Source organism: Aphelocoma coerulescens, chromosome 2 (assembly GCF_041296385.1).
Source record: "Aphelocoma coerulescens isolate FSJ_1873_10779 chromosome 2, UR_Acoe_1.0, whole genome shotgun sequence".
Taxonomy (NCBI): domain Eukaryota; kingdom Metazoa; phylum Chordata; class Aves; order Passeriformes; family Corvidae; genus Aphelocoma; species Aphelocoma coerulescens.
The window spans coordinates 15,978,706-16,002,985 of record NC_091015.1 but is presented as its reverse complement, the minus strand read 5'-3'; the positions used below and the strand labels follow the sequence as shown (position 1 = coordinate 16,002,985).

Below are 24,280 nucleotides of genomic sequence, written 5' to 3'. Positions count from 1 at the left end.
TGTTGGCAGCACTGTGTGGAGTGTCTTGCAAAAAATTTTTTTTTTGCTTTTATTATACACTGTTGCTATTCTACTTAGTTTCTTGATTTTTTTTTTTTTAGTCTAGTGTAAGTTTAATCAGCATTTATATTTAAAAGGAATCATGCACCCATTGGAATTGACTAATATCAAAGTACTTTGGGTGTCAAAATTCAGTAAACAGGACTTACACAAGAAAAACTAATTTATTTCAATTTTTAAAAGTAGATCATAAGCATACATGAAAAAAACCCTAACAATGTGATTAAACATGGAGATGTAAGACAATTATGCAATTTTAACAGGGGAAGTAAGTTTGATGATTCCTACAGCTCAGGGTGGGGGGAACCCTAACCCCCATCACAATGTAATCACACCTGAACATACCCAGATTAGTGGAACAGGAGCAAAAAGGGCCCTTGCTATGTTAAACAAGGTCACATAATCGAGTGGCAGTAACAGGAGTTAATTCCAGATAAATGAAGAAGCTCCTATTTTAGAAACCAGCATGCTGCTATTTGTATTCATGTAATATAAATTAGGTACAATATCTAACACTTCCGTGAACTCAGTAAAACCCTATACAATGAAACTCCTACTAAAAGCAGACAAGCATTGCACATGGGAATATAATTATAAAACTGCTGTAAGAGTGGAAGGGGGAGAGGGTTGTTTGAAGGTACTTATAGAGTCTATTAAATCTGATTGCCTGACTCAGAATAAAGAGATTTAAAAGTAATAAATTAACACCAGAGAAACAATAAATTTTTCATAAAATTTAGTTCATTCAAGAACAGTGCCATAGGGAATTAAAATCCATTAACTAGATAGCTCTGCCTACAGAAATAATCCATATAAACTACACACATGTAGATAACCTAAATCCACATACACAATCCAAAACTAAAATTTACAACAGTTTATCATGGATAGAGAAACTACTCTGAAGCTTTTGGACTTGTTGCAAGAACAGGTAAGACAAAATGGCTGCAGAATAAGTCCTGTAGCATTCTGCCAGCTTGAACTAAGGTAATTTCAAGGGAAAATCCAGATATGTTTGAAAATTCAGCACTGTCCCTGCCTAAAAAAGTAAAAGATAAATTTCAACTTGTTCTTTCAACACACTTAAGCAGTTACTGTCTTCAGAGCATCTTCAGCTTTTTCTAAACTTAATTAATACAATTTAGTTTTATTTGATCTGAAGACCAAAATGTAGAATAATACCAATTCCAATTTAAAAACGTGTGCACTAGATTTGCACATGTAATCAGATTTAATAGTAAGAAGCAATGGAAACCTTTTAAATCAGAAACAACAGGACATCAAAAATTTTTCCAGTTTTAGAAAATTGCTTCCTTTGTAGTGTTATATTCTACAGAAGACTGCTTGTTCCTAGGAGGAGAATAAATGGCTAAGCAATTGATGAAACTGTTCCCGAACTGAACCACTCACACTGCAGATTCCAGATGCTCTACATTCTTGACATCAGAATGGAAAAATTTACTGTTAGTCTAGAGAAATTTAATATCACCATTCTTGTCATATCCTTCATAGCTTCATTATTAGGACAAGTCTGTGGAAGCTATAAACTAGTGCTAAATGATAAAAAATATGGGCTCTGCGTTCCATCACTTGCCTATTACAAGAAAACACCAACTTTGTTTTGGTTAGCGTAAGGGAAGAAATGGAAACATGGATATGCCTTTGCTTTCATATGCTAATTAATTTCCTGAATTAGCATTCTGAACAATGATGCCAGACTTCAAATCTAGAATTTTTACAGCAACTGAGGGATAATAAACACGAAAGAACATATATCTGAAGGCCCAGAACAACACTGTAAAAATTTATTGTATTAATAAAATGGGACAAACCAACCTTTAAATTTTCCACTTTGTCAAAGGTAAAATAATCAGCACCATTTGCTGCCATTTATAACAAGCTGACATTTTTTCACATTTGAACTGTACTTTATGGTTCTACGAAGGCTCAGACGTTTGCCTTACACACAAGCAAGCAGCACTGCAGTACAAACACTTGTTCTGACATCCTTGCTGTTGAATAACAAAATCAGTCACTAACACCAAATAGTAAAAATTATTTCATTCTGAAATTTGACGTTAGTATTTATGCACAGGTTCAAATAAAAACATACACAGTATGTCTGCGTATTAGGATGGACACACTGCACTGTCCTATCAGACTCCAGCTGTAAAAAGACCACTATGTGCTCAAATTTATGTGCTCCAAATAATTCTTTTTTTATGTTCTCTTAAGTAATTCCACTGAATATATGGGCTTGCTGACACTACAAAAAGTTAAAGATTAACAATTTTTCTCTGCAGAGCCAGATGGATTAACTCATTCCAGTAAGTACCTTTTTTTAAATTTTGCAGTTTAGTGTTTCTAAAAAAAAAAATTAATTTTCAAAGTTACAGAACACCGAGTAACTAGATAATCATGACATGCAAGTGATCGGCATCTTGGGAAAAATATCTGTTTTGATTTATTTGCTAATTCACAAAAAAAAGTAAAATGCTGAAATCCTTACAGATGGCAGAGCAATATAAATATCAGCGTTGTATATTTTTTCTAATTAAAAGAAGAATTTGACTGTAAGAGTCCTCAAAGAACAAGACTGCATATTCATAAGGGCAATAGTATAGTAACTTAAAAGTTGTACCTAATTTTTATTCCTCCAAGCTACAGTAAATTTGTTAACCCACCTTAAAACAACGTTATGACAGAAAATGTTTAACGAGTGATCATTTAAACCCATCACTTTAAAAAATATTATTTCCTTCAAAATGGAAAAGTCTTTAGTTTTGGAACTTGGCTCCTGGAGCTAAAGAACATGCAGTTGTTTGAAACAGTTATTGGTCTTTTAGGATTTGTCTCAACATGTGTATTTCAGATTTAACATACCACATACTGTTAACGTTCTGATGTGAGTTAAAGAGTTGATCTCTATTTGCATCCATACAGGGCAAGCCTGTTGCTGCAAAGTTCTTGCTTGTATGGCTCATCAAAGCTGTGTCAAAATCAAAACCCCTCAAAAATGTAGTTACTAGACACTGTGTCAACATGGATATTTTTGAAGTTCATAAAATGTACTTTATGAGTATTCAAAAGCTTACCTATTATCTGCAAGAATAACACATACATAAAACTGATTTAAAGTCACTCATCAAGGACAAATTAACAAGCAGCTTGTGGAAAACTCATACAAAAAATTGATATTCCTTTTTTAAAACAACAACAAAAAAAATCCTGGCTCCTCCAATGAAGCCTGCACAGTATGGCACCTTGAATAACCTTGACTAATTGACTGGTCCTTTCCATAGACATCAGCTTGGCAAGTCTTTAGTGTTTCTATCTAGATCTTCATCAGCCCTAGAGGAGGCAATAGCAAGTACTGGCAGGCGGTCAGGAAAGAACTCATTCCAGCACGAGGAAGGCACTGGACACACTGGCCACATTTAACTCTTCAGTCACAGTTTGTGAGATTGTAAGAGACTTGTCACTGGGGAGGGGCAGCAAGGAGTACTACACATAGCATTTTACACACAAAAGGAAGACACAATATCTCACTGAGAGAATAAGGACTTCAAACAATAGAAATCTACACTATTTTCAGATCAGTTGTGCCTAAGAATAATGGAAACACCATTTGATTACCATGTATCTCAACCTCCCATGGTCGAGATACATGCTAATCATGTATCTCATACAGAATATATGTCACGAGAGTAGAAGAAAAAGTCCTACAATCCTAGGCAGTACTGATGCCTGAAATTAAGTCGGTATTTTATTTCAGTCTTATGATTGACTGTAGGACCTAGTTTAGGAATTAACACTCAAAAAATGTGATGCCAATACATCAGTCAGTCATATACATACAGCCACATACACTTGATATAAAAGTTTATAGAAGAATATAGGAATTTAGACAAATTTAAAAAGTCAAGTATATTGACAGACTGAGGAAGTTGGGGCTGTTCAGCCTGGAGAAGAGAAGTGTGCATAGAGACCTCCTAGCAAATTTCCAGTATCTGCAGCAGGCCTACAATGAAGGCTGGAGAGGAACTCTTTGTCAGGAACTGTAGAGATAGGACAAGAAGTAATGGTTCAAACTGAAAGAGGGGAAATTTAGGTTAGTATAGGGAAGAAATTCTTTGTGATTAGATTGGTGAGGCATTGGTACAGGCTGTTCCCAGAAGCTGGGGCTGTCCCATCCCTGGCAGCGTTCAAGGCCAGGTTGGATGGGGCTCTGAGCAACCTGGCCTAGTGAAAAGTGTTTGAAGTTAGATGTGTTTGAAGGGGTTTGAAGTTAGATGATCTTTAAGGTCCCTGTCAGTCCAAACCGTTCTATGATCCTATATTATCACCTTATCTTGAAAGTAAATTTAGGAAAGCAAACTATTTGAAATAATTAAATTATTTCATAGTTTATATTTAAAACTAGTATGTTGCTTTGAGGTGGTTTTTGTGTTTGTTGGGTTTTTTTCTAAACCTATGTGTTATTAAAAAAACCCAAACATTTTTGGACCCTGTATTTCACACCGGGCAACAGCTAACAGGGAAGCTTTTCATTACCTCTTAGTAGTAATAAATTGCCTTTCGATTAACAGGTTTAGTTCTTTCAAATCAGCCAAGATTTGATGGGATATTGGGCTGAGAAGCCACAGAACCCTCCATCCGACACTAAATGCACACAATATGTAGGCTCTGCTGGCTAACCTGGATGCTGGCACAGCTACACTCGAGCAGGACAGCACGGCAGTCTGCTCTCAGCAAAGGACACGTGGCATCACTAGAACTGTCAACCAATTATGTAACTACAGCTTTTGGTCCAACAAACAGAGACATATATAACAGAGCCTCTGCTTAGAAACAGTATAGGCCATTGTGCTTCCAAATTTGCTACAAAACTACACACTGCTCACCAAAAAAAAAAGGGGGTAAAATTGTTTCAGCTGCCATATCATTTGAATTTAAATTTGTGTCCAAAAACTGGAACAGGCTTGAAGAGTTTACCCATCAGTAAATATGCTTACACACATTTTCTGATTCCACACTGCTGAATCTGTCTAGCATAATATAAAATATTAACAAAAACCAGAACCGTTTAGAGACATTTCATTTCACTTTGAACAAATTTTCCAAGTCACCATAAATATGTTGATACCAAAATAAATACCCTTTCCAACACCAGCAAGTTATATTTTTAAAAATTAAATCAGATTGCAGTTAAAGCTAGCCATACATCTCATACTTTCCCAAATCTTTCAAATTAATGTTAGCCTAAAAGCCATTTAATGCCTCTGGCAGATGGAGATGGGGAGAAATCAAGAATGCAAGAATAAAATATTGGCTCTACTTATTAATTCAGTATAAATTTTGCCTCGGCTATCATATCCATTTTCATGTATATCTAGCCATATCTATGCATTTCAATGGGCTGAGGAATTTAAGCAGCCTTGAAATTGTGATGCAGCCAAGGCATTTACATACTACACTTGCTGCAGCACACCTATGCCTAAGTCGTAATCACAAGTGTAAAGCAGGCGAGTGAAGGCTTTCCCTCTGCTCTGTTTCCACCACAGGATGCCAGTGGGGAAGCAAAGGCAGTTTGGAGCAGGAGCCAATGACCCTGCAAGCCTTTGCCTGGCAGCCTCCAACGGAAGAACAACTCCCAGAAATCTTTCCTTCATTGCTCTCCTAAATTCCTTTTCTCTTCATCTCATAACAATGAGCCCAGATCCTTGGCCACCATTTTATGTTGCTATGTTCTTTCAACAGGCTGTAAAAATAGAACTCTCTTGATTTCTATCTCTCTCTGAATCCTGAAAACAGGGTTAAAAGTCTGAAATAAAAATTTTAGCACTTCAGGTTAATTTGTGCTTCTTCCACTATAGATGTTTCTGATGTCCCCCTTTCAGCTTAGCCAACTACTTAGCTTTTTCTTCATATTATTGCTTTTGTTATCTACCTTTTTATCCTTTTCATTATCAAATTCTCCTAGAAAACATCATGTTGAAACTGACATGCTGATCAAAATGCATTAATATAGTAGTAAATAAAGAGAAGACATCTCTATGAAAGCAAGGCAGCATCTTTTTGGGCTCAGGTGGCTGCAAAATCATCTTTGAACTTCCCACTGCTTGCAGTGGTCCCTCACCACTGGGAAGCAAATCCATAAGGACTATCCTAGCAAAATATTTCTACCAGCATTCAGCATACCCACATCAACAGAATGCAGCTTCAGAGATCGAGATTAATTCTTAAAGAACCACAGAATACACTACTATAAATGCAGTTTGGAAAAATACCTAATGTTTAGAAAAGATTTCACATATCTATTTAGTATTACTACAAAACAGAGACGAAAACACAAAAGACAGGAATATTTTAAAGGCCAGGTGAACTTAAAATTTGGTTAGTAAAAAATGTGTTGGGTTTTTTTAATTAAAAACCTAACATGTATTCAGTTTTGCAGTCCTGTAATACAGAGAAAACTCCACCATCTGGCACAGTGCTCACTCCTTTATGTGCTCAAGAAGAAACAAATGTTAGCCCTTGTACATTTTCTCTTTCTCTAATTTACAAAATCCAAATCCAAGAACTGCTTCTGACTTTCACTGTATATAAGCAATCTCGCACAGTTTTACTTGGTGCCTAAACTTGGCCCATAAATGTGATTTTCTTGCTGACAACACATGAAACAAAAACATGAAGTCTGCTTTGCACATTCATGCACTGGTTTTTGAGAACAAACAGAAAAGCATTTTTAAACTTGTCAATTAAGCAAGCTTGATACAGCATTGGGAGGAAAGAAATCTGCAACAAGTTTACGATGTTTTCACATTAGAACAACACTTAAAGCATAATGATGTCATCTTGGCTCCGCCAAAGTCAGCAACAAAGCTGCCATCTAGTACTGTGAAGCCAGAAATACAATTTTACACCTTCCTAAATATACCAGATAAGTGAATGCCAGATCTCACAGATTTGCTTTACCTGCAAAAATGCAAGTCTTCTTGCTCAGTCTTCAAAAAATTTATGTGATGGGCTTGCACACAGAGGGCAAGCAGACTTTTGCAACACAGAAACTATGGAAAGCTTCTGACCCAGCCTGAGGCATGAGCTCAGCCTTCCATTCACGCTGGTTGCTCTAAGATAACTTTGACTTGACACTGACAGGACCACAAACCTTAAGGGTCACACAGATGTTAGACACAATGAACAGCTTTTTAATTATTATTATATAAAAATACGTTTTCTATATGGCTAATGGAGAGTGGAAGAGAAAGAAGCATCTGCACATAAGCCTTTGTCCTTGTCTTTAGGTTAGTGAAGCCTGATCAATCTGGTAAAGTATAAGATTAAATTAAAAGTCACTGTATCAATCTGAATAAATTAAAACAAACATTTTAAAAAAGATTGAAAATAGTGTAGCCATGATCTTGATTTATCATAGCTTAAAGCTTGGTAAATGCCCCTCAAAACAGATTTAAGAGCAATGGCTTGTGTTCAGGAGAAGATACAGGTTAAAACATGATATGACAAAAGCAGATATATGACAAGTGTATATGAATAAAGCAGCTGCGAGTACATGGTGCCACTTCTAATAAGAGCTGTTGACAAAGCAAAAGCAAGGTAAAATGAACACAGGTAAACATTTAGTCTGATCAAACACAGCCCATCATGAACACTATCCTACTTTTCACAGTAATCTGATGCTTCAGACTATATAAAAAAACTTAAAATCATTAATGTTCCCATACTACTGACCGAGTGTCCAGTAGTCTATGACATGGCAACTTTCAATATTCACATATGATGCATTTCTATTTACAAGTCCTGACAGAATTCTTTGTTTTAAAATCCAGGTTTACTTTTATTTCACCCAGCATCTAACAGACACAAAAAAAAGTTAGGCTATATTTTGTCTCATTGTATCTACAAAAGAAAGTCTTAGCAAACAGACTAAACAGGGTTCTGTCCCTACCCTAAAGGTCCCAGTAAGTGACTTGCCAAGTGCCCAGTGCCCCAGACAGAGCAGTTTCACCTCATCACATGTCACAATACCAGTCTGTGTAGACAGGGTTAGAGGAAAACTGGCTTACCCACACAGGAGCAACAGAGGTAGGAAAAACTTTATGCACATCACTGTTTTTTAATCTAAGAGTGAGAGTAACAGTAGAAAAACAGAACTCCAGTTAGAAACCACGTGTATCGTAACCAAGGTAGAAAGCACAGTTCAATGTAACCATACCAAAAATACTTAAATGCGTATCAGCCCCATCAAGAAGTATTGTAAAGAAAGTAGAAGAAAAAAAAAATTCTCTTTTCACTCCAAATGCAAATTTTTATTTAGAGAAACAACTTAGAACTTGTGGCAGAAAAAAAAAGGATTTACAAGCAGTATTACTTAACAGCAAGATATTAATGGTGTGTATCATGTTTTACTACACATTTCATGGGACAATGGAGATACTTGAGTTTTAACACAGACCTTAATTATTAAAGGTATATTTGCAGCATCATATGGATTAAATAGCCCAGTAAAACATGCTTAGAGGCATTCTAACGCACAATATTTCAAAATTAGGAATGTTTTCTACTTTTTGGAGCCCTTTTCTTTCTTTAATCGGAAAGTTATGTCCATGACTATTACTTTTAGACATATTAACAGTCATTAAAAAACCAAACAAATAATAATTTTTTTTAAAAATTAAGGCTAGTTTTGAAAGGACACAAAAGAGTGCCTGATAAAGAAAGCAAAGGTCCCGAGTGGAAAATTAGCCCAGAGTAGACACTGACACACCTTCCAGCTTTAGCATACTGAACAGCTTCAACTCACTTGTTTCCATGAGGAGAGGGAGAGAAAAGAAAGGTATGCAGAGATAGGGTTTGGCAAAGTCCCAGTCAAATCCCTTAAATATAGGAATAGGGAGACAAAAAAGCATATAAAACCCAACAACTCTCCTTCCCCATGGCAACAAATAAACAAACCCACACCCTAATTGTAAAGATTAATATTTTCATCTAAGATAAATTTTACGTGTGGTGAAAACAAAATCACTGCACTGTACAGCCTACTAAAAATAACAATCAAATGCAGTTCCTTATATACATACTTACACACATATTTTTGGATTCCTGACTTGAAATCTCCCTCCTAATTTTCCAAATCTGTTATTTCTGCGCATAAAAATATGTGGCACAGGGGTGGAAAGCAGGGATTTTTGTATTGTATTGCAACCTCAGCTGGATCACCCTTTTTTAACAAACACTCTCAAGCTAAAAAAACTAGCTTTAGTTATCCCAAACAGAGGGACAAAAATACTGGCAGAGGAGAATGTCAGCATAACAAGAAGATGAAATTTAACCTTTGAATATAACCTAATATTGCCCCAAAGAAGGTGAAAACTATGGAAAGCTACATATCTGCAATCCCACTGCCTGCAGTCAGTGACAGGAACTGGGCTCTGACGTGGAAGGCAAGTGAAGGAACCGAACTTGAGACAGTATTTTTCTTCTCCTAATTTGTTACAGAGTTGTCAAAACTGAATAGTCTGTGTTCAGAAATAACTCCACTGATAACTGTAACTCACAGAGGGGATAGTCTAGACTGCTGCAAATATTAAGGCATGCATGATATCATCATCTTTTTTTTCCCTCTTCCTTTTTCAAATTAACATTGTAGGAACTGTGCTAAGAGATGAATCCAAATTCTTCAGATCCATCTATAATATATGTTTAGAGCTGTTCTTTTTCGGAGGTTGGGGATGGAGAGGAAGAAGGTGGTTTTCAAAATTAGTATATTTTATCTGTGGTGTTTCATATATCTAAATTAGTTTCAGGGAGAAAAGGTTATGTTTTAAGTCTTAAATTAAGAATCTGTTGACACCATAATTATCTTATTTGATGATTTCTTGAAATACAGACTTAACAAATAAGACGTGGAGGAAACACGCCCCCTCCTTGGCCTGCGTACCTGTGTCACTTCCAGATCCAGTTGATAACGCTGGCATGATTTAGTCTGCAGAGTGTCACACAAAAACCTCAAACCAGCACTGCAGCCAGAAGGCAGAAGTTTATTTCAGTTTAACTGCTTGCAGCCAAGTTGTCTACAAAGATTTATGTTATGTCCCAGCTTCTCCTAGAAAGAACAGAAACAGAATTTTACAATTAAGAACATTGTTAAATTGTATATTACTGCAGCTAACCAAATCAAATAATTATCATGAAATAAGCTTTTATTTAATATTCTCAAAACCAAGTGCTATGCATTTATTTATGGCTGCTAAGATTTTTGTTTCCCCCAGGTGAAACAAGTTTTGTTTTCTTCAGCCTAGCCTGTAATCCCATTCTGCACTAAGGATAATTTAACACATTTCTCTTGTGTAAATTATACTCTAACTCCATCATGTCAGGCATGTTGGAAATAAAGTCTAGGGGTATTTTATTAAAACTGTGAATAACTGAGGTCATTCAAATTTTCCTACTACTTATCTCAGGAAAATAAAATTGCTTACTAGCACAGTAATTTATTCAGTGTTTCTATTTAACCTCCTTTCAATTGTTTTCAGGTCATTTAAGATTTTTTTTGTTATCTGGAAATATAATCTAAATTTTAACTGGAGTTGTAAAAAGTAGGACTGGAGCAAATACTTTTCTAAGGTAAACAGCAGTTTGATTCGTGGAGTTGATGGAGCCATTACCATGTAAGGAATTTTTCTGTGATTCATTACGACAAAGTCAGTGTTTTTTTAACACATATTTTGTAATAATTGTACAGGTCTACTGATTGTAAATTTGGGGTCTTTCTTTTAACCACTTCTTGAGAAAAATTCAGAGCACATGTAACAAAAGTTAAAACTAATTTCAAATATAAGTGAACATATTTGAATTCAAATATGTTAAAATATGAAACTGGAATGCAAACATACAAAAAGAAATTTCTAGTTAAGACAGAAAATGTCTACTTAGAGCGGGGCAGGGACTAATGTGTTTGCAGGGAAAAGGCAGGGAGAGGGGGAAGTAGAAGTTAGCAGAACATAAGGGTTTTTTTCCAGATTTCAGTAAACAAAAAGGATCCTTGAAGAGAGAAAGCAGCATAGTTCTGTTTCAGGAAAAGAAAATAAACAGAAGAGCATTTTGCTGCTACTATTGCTGGTTTGGTTTTTGTTGGTTTTTTTTTTGAACACATTCATATTAATCAGAATGACTTTTGAAGTCATCTTGGCTCTTAAAGTACATATTTTGGACCCATTTTAACTTGGCAACAGTCTTGTGGAAGAGTGATATACAGGTGCTGTAAACAGTGTATGCTGTTCAAAATTTTGTTTTTCACCAAAAAAAAATCCCCACATTTCTAAAAGTATGGCAAGATACTAAGGGCCATCCACAAGATTTTGTTTAATAAGTTTTAAATCAATTTTTTGATGTAAGTTAGTTGTTAACTTGTCCCCAGGCATAAGCCTATAGTTTAAATAGTCTGGCAATTTTTTTTGAGTATGGGGTTTTTTATGTCCCATAAGCATTTACCCAGTGGATCTGGGTGGTTTGGTTAAGAAGGCAAATACAGAAGAAGCTGCCTCCCTGGACAACTTCTTCTACAATGAAAAGAACCAAATAAAAAGTCAAAAGCCTATCTATTAAGATTGTTTAGGGCTCTAGGATTTTTTTTAGTTATAGAAGTTTATTAAGAAAAAAAGTAAGTCTTCAGTAAAAAAAAATCAGCTTCAACAAAAATATTTTGATATTAATCAAATCAGCACAAAAATCCATTAACTTAAAATTTAAAACATGGATAAGGAAATTAAGTATTCCAGAGTGAAAGCTCATCTTATGATGACAAGAGCTGTAAAACATCTATACGCAAAGCTAGCCAGGGTGCAGTTTAAAAGAGGAAAAAGAAAAAAAAGACATCGTAGCCAAGGACACATTGTACCAATTAAGAAGGAACATATTCACTTTACATTAATTCTGCTTGTCTTCTGTTTAACACGTGAAGGACAAGTCCTGTCCCAAACTAAGGGACAGTCCCCAGCGTGAACACACCACAGCAGCCGTATGAAGGATGAAGGCATTTTTACTTTAAGATATGTAAGAAACTGGTTAAAACAAAATTACTGACTATTAATGAAACATCTTTGATTTATATGCATCTTAAAATACTTTAATCTATTAAAAAGAAAAAAAAACAAAACAGAAAAAAACCAGAATCAGCCAAACAAGGCACTGTCATTATAAGCACATTACTATTAACCAGAAATTCAGGTTCCTTAAAAAGAGTTCACTGCAAAATGTAGAAAATCTTGTTAATCTACATACATGCAATGTATTTAATCTCCATCAGTTTCTTTATTTTTCTTTATTTCACAGTAAATCATTCAGTACAAAAAAAAAAATCAAGCTCCTCATTATTTAAGAAACTTATATACAGCATAAAGTTATTCCCCCCAGATCCTAAATATATATTAATGAAAAATAAATGACCTGATGAAATCCTTACCAGTAAAATGCTTAATATTTTGCTGGAATAGGATGGGGATTTTTTTTTTTCCTAACGTGCAAATTAAGCTACATTTTTGCAGTGATGATGCTATTTTCTTTGGCTCACTTTATTTAAAATGCTTTGGAAGTTTTTGCCGGACCCCAGCCATAGGCATTGCTGACTGCTGTATGGAATCGATTTGCTGCAACACAGAAATACCAGCTGTTACAGTATGTCCTGAGAGGGATTACCGAATATTCCTAAATTGAAGTTCAATCCATCTTTCCATAAAAATTAGGAGCCAGGGCCAGGAACGTAACAGCAGTATCAAGTGCACCTGAGGCATTTACAATACCCAGCAGGACTGTTACAACCAGCCTTTAAAAAGGGCTTATTTTTGAAATTTCATTATTCCAGTCGTACCTTGCTTCTATAGATCGCACCGTATCGGGTTCTGCTGGCACCCGCCGCGTGGAAACAGCGACGCCCGCCCGGCCCCTCACGGCCCCTCACGGCTCCCGCCTGACCCCTGGCGGCCGCGGGAGGCGCAGCGCCCGCCCTCGCTCCCCTCAGCAGCTCCTCGCAAGGCGCCACGCGCCTTCCTTGCTTCTGCTTTTAATTACTTAAATAAAAACGTAAATAATGGATTAACGTGAAATAATAAAATGCATCATTTTAATTTTTTATGCCTCTGTTTATCTGCATAATGAAAGACATCTCTATTTTAGGGCGTTCTGGTTGAACGGCAGGTATTAAGGAAAAAAATAAGCCTCGATGCCTGTAAAAAGCACAGAAATGCTGCCCTGTCGTCCGACACTTCCCAGACACTGCACGGTCACCAAGCCAGGCACAGTTGTAGTCACCTTCCCACCGAGGTTATTAGTGACATAACTACGAGGGTGACACATGCCCTGGCTACACAAGGCCAGGAGTGGGGCAGAAGACTCCCAGAAGCACCTTCCAAAACTGCAAAATTCCAGAATTACAGCTGTCCAAGGGAACCATTTTTCTGCATTTCCCACACGTAAGAGAGGCCCCTTAGCAAAGGATGAGGGGATAAATCTTGCCCCTGATCACCCACGTTGTCAATACAAGACCAGTACGAACGGGCAGAGGGCGGCAGATAGAGCAAGCAGGTGGGAGGCAGCTGGAGAGTGCCAAGATGAATGGCCTTCCATGTAATTTCAGCTCTAGTAGCTTCTTTCTAGCATGGTCTATTACTTGTGAATAGAAGTGACTCCATCAGTCATGCATATGCTTTATTTCAGTCAAGTTCATTTTCTGAGAAAAGATGAAGTAGGAAAGCTGATTCAAATTTATATTTATGGCAAGCACCATGCATTTGGAGACAGAACACATGAAGTCTTGGTTGTACCTCAGACTCCCCACACAAACCTCAATAAACTCCATAATATTTATTTCTGAAAGGGTATTTTACAAGTTACTCAATATTTTGGCACTTTAATGAATATAAATGGATTTTCTTCACATTTGAAAAGCAGACTGAAGACTTTTGAATAATTTATGACAGATAAAAACATAAAAAGTATTAACATAGCAATGCTACAAATCAGGAGGGGGACAGGGTGGGGATGGGACACATAAACCCAGGTTGTTTGATACAAGAAGCATTCAACCTATTTTTTTCTAAAGGATGTTACAGTTATGACGACTATAACCTTGATTTCCAGGACTACACCAGAATGTCTGCAAATGGTATTCGAACTACCAGATAGAGATTTCATGTGGAGACAGGAAATTTGACAGCCAGTCAGTCTTGTATTCATTATGGGGCCGCAAATAATTGAGTGACTACAGACATGTATACAAGTCTTCAAAACCTAGTGAGCACAGGAAATTGCCAGGGGAGGTTTTCTAGACTGGGAGAAGTAAATCTGTTTTGGCAGACAAAATCTGAATTGAAAATGGTGGTCTACTCTTTTGAAAGTTTTAATGTAATGGGATCTAGTGAATTCTTAAAACTCTTCTGAAGGTTTCACCTCCTTAATCATACGATCTCCGACAGGCTACTGGAACCGGCTTGTGGCTCCTGACGGGCTTCCAAAGCTGCTCAGCCGCCCCTACAGGCAATACATATTTGCTGGCAACAGGAACCTTCAAAAAATCTTCATATTTAATTACTGCATAGGGGACATGGTGCACAAATGTGATGGGACTTCAAAGATGCTGCAGAAGCAAGAAGCTACCTCTCACTCACTCAGCTGTGTGTGTAATGAAAACTAAAACAATCGCAAAAATTTCTTTGTATGAAGTCCACTTAAAAAACCCAGGAATATCTAGGGCAACAACGAAAAGTTATTAACTAATACACCAACATGGAAAACATGGACTGTCCCAAATTGAAAAGGCCAACAGCTGCCTTCACGAACTTTCTCATGGTCTTGTCATCATATCAATCTTCAGCCATAAGAAGAATTAAAGGCTTCTGCATATTTTCCTGTATAATGTTCTATCACTGTTCTCCATTCTGTTTAGGTTACGCCATAGGGATTAAGAAAGAGCCTCACTTTGTGAAAAGGCTTTGAGAACAGTAGATAATCATTTAGACACTCTTAAGCATCCACTGAAAATGTGTAACTGCTTGACATTTAATTTATACATTTGTGGTTACATATTTAACAAACAGCAGTTTGGAAAAAAAAAATACTTCTGAAATAATTTTGTCTTGTAGTGTGACTTCTACTTCCGTGGCTCAAATTTGACTGTGAAGTCACTGAACCAGGAGAGAGATCTCTCTGGTTTCTACTTATGGGAAAATTTTTACAGATGGAGAAAAAAAAAGAGATTATCTAAATGATAAAATTGTTGACTACAAGGAATAAAAAGAGAGAGTACTTAAAAACTCATGTGCTGAAAAACATTAAGACAGTAGAAATTAATACCCCATTAGTCTGTGTGTTTTTTTCCAGCAGCCTGATCAACACCAGAACGAAGTAAGGCTGATTTCCAGTGAGTGGCCGTCCTGACTGGTGCCTAGGCTACATGTTTGGACCTTTATCATTTTATTCTTTCTCTTCAAGGATGAGCTCCCATTAGATACTTCCCTCACTGGATCATTAACAGAAAACACACAACTTCTCAGTCACTACCTTGATGCCATGATGATTTTTTTGCCTTTTCTTTTATAACCCTTTTACAACTTCTGTATTCTTAGTGCTTTTTGCCTACATTCTTGGACTTCTTTGTCAGGCTAGGAGACTAAACATTTTATAAACTTTGTAGTTAGGGATCAGTGTGCCCCAGACCCCAAAGTCCTCTCCAGAACACATTCTGTAAACTAAGATAGAACCATCCAGGGGAAGGTTCCTTGGGGAGGGGGGGCTCACTCGAGCCTCTCACTGGGGAATCTTTGATAGATATGCTAATTAGCAAGACCTATAATGTTACATCAGATCTTTTGGGGGTGTGCCTTGCAGTGTGCATTGAGGTGCATTCGACCTGGACGTGTGCACCTAAGGATCCTTAAAATAATTACCAAGGTAAAATCTCTTTTTCCTTTCTAACCGTGTTTGACTCTTGGTTTTAAGACCAGGAAAAGGAATCAACTTGACCACACATTTCCAAAAACAAGCCAGAAGCTCATATATGAAGAAGATCCTCTCTCATGTTTGACTGAGTTTGTTCAAAGGGCTCAGAAGACAGGCAGGAGAAGGAAGAGCACAGGATAAAATCTTCTTCCTTCAAAACTTCAGCAATAGACAGGTTTCTCCTCCTGACGGGAGTAATCCTGTGCCAACAGAAAAATCTCACTTACCTAAACAACTCCAATACAACTGAAACTGGTATCACAATTTTCCTTTTTCAGACTATTTTCTGCCATAATATTCCTTCACCCAAAGAGGGACCATTTATCTAGATACTACCATTATCTAAACCCTCTCTAAATATAACTGAGAAGTACATTATTTCAATGAGTCAATACAACATAGAAAAAATAGAAATAAAATATAAAATATATTAAGATATACAAAAGTTGGTAATATTGTTATTAATTTATATATTATGATGTATTACAGTTTAAGTTTTAGACAGTTCCTTGCAGCCTGAAAACACTGCCATGCTAAATGTGAAATATGTTCAATAAGTAACAGTATTACAACAGAGGCAAGACTTTTTGCAACCTGCACCTTCCCTGTCTTTAAACAAAAACCCCTACATGAGCTCTGTCCAGACTTAGATTTTTTTAATGTCAGTGTTTGAATTGAACACATTCCTTTAAATGCATGAAAACATTCCTTTAAAGAAACACACTAAAGCTACCAGTTTAATTTTAAACAGCATCACTGTTGTAGATGTCAGATACCCTTAGACAGATCCAATTTTCTGCAAATAAAATGTACCAACTGACAGAATAATATTAGTTTAATATACTAGTTTAATAAAGCTATTCATTAAAATGTGACCTAAACTATGTCTCAGATCAAAGGTTGCTCTTTCAGTTTGAGTTACTAGTTTGGGCACACTTTTAACACTTTTCCCCTAGCTGCAAACCATTCCTTTCCTTGGAAAATAGCTGTCAGCAGGTACCACAGCCTCTCCATTAATTACCTGCACAAATAGTTTTGTTCTGGCATGGTTTCCTGACAGTCTGTTTGAAAAATGTAAGTAACTACAGTAAATTATAAACCTTACTGACCCCCAAAATACTGAAAAAATTGACAATTTTTCTACAAGTAAGAGTTTAGCAAACCCTGCTGCAATGAGTCATCCAATAACCTCAACACTCCCTAACAAACAATTAAAAATGTTTTGCACCAAGGGGCTCTGCAACTCCAATTTCAGAAATATATTTCATATTTTGATAGTATTACAATGCACTTTGATCCCACATTTTAAAAAGTGGATGGGAAATCTATGATTGAAGTAGGACCAGGATTAAGGAGATCCTAAATAAACTACTAAATATCTAATTGATTTAAATAGTTTAGCCACGTATTAGCATCACCAGCATTGTTTACTTCATAGTGCAACAAACATGTATGCACCAATTCTCAGGTCTGTTAAAAAGCCATATCCAAAAATCATCCTCATAATTATGTAAGTATTTAAATTATTACTTCAAACTCAGAAATATCCCCTCCAGTGTCAAAATGTTATTTTTCAAACTCAAAATTTTGAACACCTTTAGAGCCAAATAAGGCACAGGTGTTTTACAATGCTTCCAAATTTTATTACAGAACTTTTGATCACTCCTTTTTCAGATTAACTAATCTTTTGAACACTTCTCCATTGCTCAGCATAATTTTCCATAATCCTCTTCTGTCAAAATGTGATGATTTATTTTTTTGATAGAGGAGAGGATGGGTAAAGAGAAGAGATGAATGAATAATTAGCATGGTGGTTTTTTTTATGAGAGCAAAATCAGAATAAACCCCACTTTCTTAACATACATTTTTATCAAAAAAAAAACCAAAAAACCAACCTACAATAATTTCCATTTTAATTGGTTTCAGATTGCTTTTATCAATGTGAAGTTTTAAAATTCAGTGAGCAGTCTGGAAAGTATATCTTTAGCTCAAATTTCAAAAACATTTTGATTTATTAAGTGGTAATTTATTAGTTGCATCTTGAGCATAAGTAACAAAAAGTATTCCTTATGTGTACACGTGCCTAGTAAAAACAGAGTACTGCACATGGGCAGAGAGCTAATCAGACGAAGTCTGTGTTTGACTTTCAAGTTTGACAAGCAGTTTCCAAGCTTTGCAAGTCAAACTTTTCTCTGACTTAAGTTTGTAGAAGAAAAGAAAGGTCAAGGTGAATAGCCAAGCAATGGCACATTCCAGTGCCTCTGCACTACTGGTACGTCAAGCATACCAGACACTTCTTGCAGTCTTCTCTCTCCTTCTCTGACAGCTACCCATGACCATCCTTCATTTTTGAATTCTCCAATTCCATCTAACTCCCAAATGCCACTGAAAAGCTCTGTCCTTGCTGCATACTCTTCCCTCTTCCTTTTTGGCAAACTCTGGCAGCACCATGGCATCAAAGCCACTGTATGACTCGTCATCCTGCACATATTTCCTTCCACTTTTATTTTCATTATCTTCATTTTCTCTATTTCCCTCTTTCCAGGAGAGAAGCTTCCCTCTCAGGCCCAATTCCACCTTGCTGTTTCTTGTTTCACATCTATATCCATTTCACCTTTTCCTTGTACGACACTGCTACGTACTCACTATTCTTGTCATGAATCCAAGAACCTCCAGTAATCAACTTGGCCTTTACCCCCTCTCTTTATAAATAGTACCATCTCCTGACACTTTACTTTTACTTCCCTTACAGTTTTCACTTTGTCCTGTCTCCATTTCCACTCCCACCCCACTGACCTTTTACACCATTTTTCACACACGAAAATGTGAATGACACACCACTGCTTTCCAAACCTAGAGTCAGTTTCCCAATCTATTTTTAACCAGCCACGTCCTTGCTTTACTACTCTCCAAATATCTCCTTTAAGGCTCTTTCCCTTTCTCCTAAAACATGGATTAGCCAAGTTCAAACAGGCAAGAAACCTGAAGTGTGTGGCACATGTCAGCTGTCACAGACAGGAACATCCACATATGAAGGTCTGTCTATCTGCAGCTCTGTACCATCTCCAAGATGGAACCACCACCCTCGGAGCAGGACTTTCCTGTGTCCTCAGTTACTTATAGTCAACTGCAACACTCTACAAATTTTGGAACCAATAGGATATACGGTTTCCAAAATATACATTAGAATTCAAAGGAGATACAGTTAGAGTCCATCTTTACTTTAAATTTGATTTACTCTGTGAGTTAAGTTACTCTGCACACTTCAGTTATATGCAAAATTAATTAGCAAAAAAAGGTATCACCTGGAATTAATTCTAAGCTCTGTCTTGCCAACCTATATAGTCTAAGTTATAGTCCCACAGCAATCAGAGTGCCTTTGAGGTTCAAGTCATATTTTCAAGATTAAAAACCACTTAATTCAAATCTGAGATACTGCTGGATGAAGAAGAGTCAGGTTTAAGGCAAGAAGTAAACTGTGTGACGAGTACACACTGCAGTGAAGACAAGCTCTCAGATTTCACTTCATTTGGCCAAAAAAAATCATGTTCAATCTTTATGAAGAAAATAATTTAAAATTATAGAAGGTCAATAAACACAAATGCTAACAGAACTAAACTTGGCAGTGGTACCTACATGAAGACCTTTTTTTCTGTTTTTCTTGTTTAACTCACAGCTTAATACATTGCTTTAAGTCTTAATGTATACCAGGAAAACACAGGATATGCAAAGATTCCAAGTTAATGTTGCTGTTGGAAACTTAATGTTTGCATTTCCTGGATTTTGGAATTTTAACTAGGTGAACAATAGTGCATTGATTCTATTTTGGCATTTGCTAGAAATACCGAAGTATTTTTTTCCTTTTTTTTTCCTTGCCCGAAACTGTATAAATCAGAGCTAAGAAATTTGTTACTGAGCCTGTAACATTTTTTGTTATTCATTGGTCCTCTCTAACTTACATATCTTGAAGTTTACTGGGAAATGACAAAGGTGCTATATGAAGCAGTAAGCATACCTGTGCGAGCAAGTGTAGCTAAATTAAAGTGCATAAACATCTTAAATAAATATAATGCTTTGCAAAATAAAATATTGTGAATACAGAAATTTTGATGATGCAATGCAGAACTATTCTACAGTAAAATGTTTCTTTGAGATGCTGTCATTGAAGATTCCCTAATAGCACTGAAGAAGTTAATACAGGAATGTGCACTGTTCCCACCGATGTCATATACTCCCTTATGCTCCTGTAACAGGGTGTAAACAGAAGTCAATCTTGCCTCTGAATTAAAATATAAAAATACCTAGGAAGTCCAGAAAACCAGAGAAATGGCAGATAACTGAGTTCAGCTAAGTGAAGCTACTTCAGTTAACACATATATTGTAAAAAAATTGTAGTTACTTCAAAATAACTGGTCTCACTGAGTATGTATTGATGTGTGTTCCTTGCATTAGTACCCTTGAGATGGTAGGATATGGAATAGAACAGGGGCTAGGGCTCATCTGGCACTCTTGGCTCCTATTTTGATAGATGATTTAAGGGTACAGCACTGATAGAGATAAATTAAATACATGTTTTAATCATCCTGCTTTCTCAGAATTCAGAAATTAATTGGGTTTTTTGCTTGGTTTGGGTTTTTTTTTAATAGCTAAGGTAAGACCTTTGTCTCCAGTGCTACCTTTTCCAGTCAGGTTCCTACCCTTGAGAATGATGTTGCATAAAAGACCCTACCAAATTTAAGTATCTACAGAACCATCTGATTTCTCTGAGAATTTGCAACATTGAAGAGGCTATGAAAGGAGAATGACTGAATAAACAAACAGTGAGGAAGCATCCTCTCTCCTACTGCTCTCTAGATGGATGGGAGGGGATGGGAAGAAAGGAGTCACAATATATACATCAACTGTAAAGTTTTTTAAAATTTTTTAAACTTCTCCTTTCCAAACTTAGGATGATTTATAGGGTTTTGTACTAAGTGACCATCAAGGACTCACATGACTCTTAACAGCTGTAAAAAAGCACAGGTAAGGCTTAATGAAGGGACATACTGTATTTGTAACTTACGAGTACTGTGTTGCTGTTGTGACCATTCCAGCATTACCACACTGACAAGAGAGGACATCTGCTGCTTGTCAGGGTACAGAGCCAGGTAGCAGAAACACAGATACAGTACTCAGAGCAAAATCCAAATGGGCATCAAAACCAATTTTTACGATGACTTCCAAGATATCAGAAAAACATCTCTACAGGTAAGGAATCAAAATAAGGTATTTTTTTAAATGTGTGATGAATTGAAAAAGTTCCCAGAAACTTGCAACTTACAGCACTCTAAGCCAGGAGAGGGAGCTCCTGCACTTTTCAAATAGGTCAACACGGATTTCATCTTGTCTTTGGAAAAAATAAAGCAGTTTTCATCTCATGCCATGCACATGTCTGCATTTGATTGCTTAAGAAGAAAAATCTAACATGAAACTTTAGGATATATAATGCTCTAACTATACGTGACTGGTATTGTCTAAAAAAATCATTAAAATTCATTTTATTCCCCCCCTTATAAAAGTAATCATTTTCGCATTACATAAACAACATTACTGAAATAACTGTCTCAAAACTGTTTAAGAAGTTAAATTAAATTATCTATAAACAATAACACACTGGGTACAAAAGCCCATTGAATTTCCTAACAGCAAAGGGGTGTTCTTCCTATTTCTAAGTTGACTAAATTAGAATTACAAGAAATTAGGGACTGGATTTTGATACTTTTAAGAAAGTTAGGAAACTGGAGAAATACCAACTAAAACAAATATTTGCAATTTATTACTGCAGAATGTTGCCACAGTTGTATTTTGTCAATTCATCTTTTTATGAAGGCAGTTTTTTTAAAACATTTCAATCCAGAATAACTCTTAATAAAGTGGTTATTTTTCTCCTTTTCTAATCAGGATAAATGAAAAATGTTTCACAGATTTTGTGGTCTGTTTCCATACTATAAAGGCAGTATTTACTCAAAGTAAAAGCAGACAACCAAAAAGTCAGAGGGGACAAAACACAGGTTTTCATCATGTGCTCCATCAGAACACATTCACTATACCAGAATTATCACTGTGATACCAGTTACATTTTCTAGGTTGAGGGAAAACTCATGGAATAAAATTGATCAGGTACTTAAATGTTATCACTATGGCAAATTTCTAAATTACTTCTCTTCAAACTACACGTACATAGTGAAATGCCTGGTTTACAACTGAACTAACACACTTTAATCCTAGAGATAACTTGTGTTTCTTGTTCAGTTGAAATGTCCAAGACTGAGCCAGCCCTTGCTAAGTCTTGTAAGAATGTCCAAGAAATTTGTACCATTGAAAGAAGTCAATCTCTGAGAACTGCTCACTAGAAAGCATATGCTAGTTTGAAGAGGAATAATGTCAAAAATGTAAGACATAATTTGGCGTATATAGGAAATAAGATACTTGCCTCTCCCAATGGTTTAAGTTCCAGGTAAGCACTTGTTTCCCAATTCACATCCCTTTCTTCTATTTTGATCAAAATTCTCAGCCTTCCAGGTTCCCTGACTAATGCTTTGATAGGTATCAACTTTGATACATGGTTTCATTTTCTATATGGTAAAAGTGACAACATTCTGTGTTTCTTTTCAGGGGAAATGAAGCTAATTACTTCCACTCCTTACTGATGACTGTATTAGCATTTCCCACACAGCTCTCAGCTTAATCAGAAATATAAAACCTAGCATCATCATATTCCAGCAAGCAATTAGCCATCTGGTCCATGTAACTTCTCATTTGACAACTGCAATATTCTTGAACTAATGCTCTGTGCTTGAAAACAGAATTGATTTACAGCAGAATCTACTCAATGACAAAATCAGTAGACTCTTTTACAAAATCTGGAAATTTGGCCTCGTGATAGAGAAAAATGATGCTCCAATTTTTTCCTTTGCATCTTCTGTGACCTTCAGCTAGGGTGGTGAAGGAGGAGAGGAAGAAAAGTCATAAAGATCAAAAGAAGGGCAAATGCAGCAGTAGTATTTGCTGCCAAATTTCACATCACTGTCAGCTTTTACAGTAGAGCAATATAATTATGTAGTATAAATTTCATGCAGTTTCATAACTACTCATCTCTCACTCATCAGTAGGCTTCAGATTTGTGGAAAATATTAGAGTATAACTATTTTTTATGGTATATTATTTGCCAAAGTATCACTGTCACAGCTCATTTCGGGTATGGCAGTATGATTAAAGAATACTAAGGGGGATTTGACATGTAACTTAATTTTCACAAATACTGTAATTTTTACTCATAACATTATAAACTAGCTTAAACAAACATTAGGGCCTGGAAGTTAAGTCCCTAGAAGTTATTAAGTGGATACAGAAGATATTTCATCATGATGTAGCCCACCAGTTTGAAACAAAACAAAATACCACCTTTTCAGCTGAAAGGAATATAGCCAGCAACAGCCACAGGGAATGGCAAGAAAATGGAGTGCAGAAGCACATAAGCTCTCTGAAGAGTTTTTCAGTGTGGCCTAAATTCTTGAATCCAACAGCCCAGTGGAAGAAACAACTGAACACACAGAGAAACAACACACATCCAGTCATCTTTATTATTAGGTAAATGGGCCCAAACTTTAGAGATTCAAATTCATTTTTCAAAAGGAAATTTCTTTTCATTTAAATGTCAAGCACACATTAAGGAAAAAAAAAAAGTATTTTCCTTTGAAATAATTCTGTTTTAAATAGGTTGTTACTCTACACATTCTTGAAGACCAAGGTGTGCTTCTCCAAGGTCAGCTCCACTGACCTTGATCAAAGTCTCTTCTACAATTCTTGCCTCTGCCCTGCCCCTACCTAGCTGAGAAAGTAAGGTGGCAGCGAGAAGAAAGAAAACTCTTTTCACACTGTTGTCTAGTGTGAAAACAAGTAGAAATAACAGACTCCTAACTTCACAGCTTGAAGACAAACACAGCTTACTAAATAACTTTTTCCTAAGCACCACATCACACTATTTGAAGCAGAGAGTATACACAGAAACAAACAGATTAATGATAATAACCAAATTGAAAACAAACAGCCAACTCCCACCCCAAGGGTTAATCACACAAAATATACAAGTACATGTAAATAATTAAACAGAGCATTTTTGAAGATCAGTAGAGTGCACTTTTGTGATGAATACTTATCTTACATA

General features: G+C 36.2%; 1 protein-coding gene across 3 annotated transcripts in view; it reads right to left on the bottom strand.

Moving 5' to 3' along the window:
• Positions 1–24,280, bottom strand: part of MPP7 (MAGUK p55 scaffold protein 7) — a 156,487-nt gene that overhangs the window by 104,880 nt on the left and 27,327 nt on the right. For all 3 annotated transcript variants that reach the window (XM_069006569.1, XM_069006568.1, XM_069006570.1), the window contains one exon: positions 10,022–10,186. In XM_069006569.1, coding sequence (XP_068862670.1) covers positions 10,022–10,058 — 37 coding nt within the window. In that variant the 5' untranslated portion in view covers positions 10,059–10,186. The remainder of the gene's footprint in view (positions 1–10,021; positions 10,187–24,280) is intronic.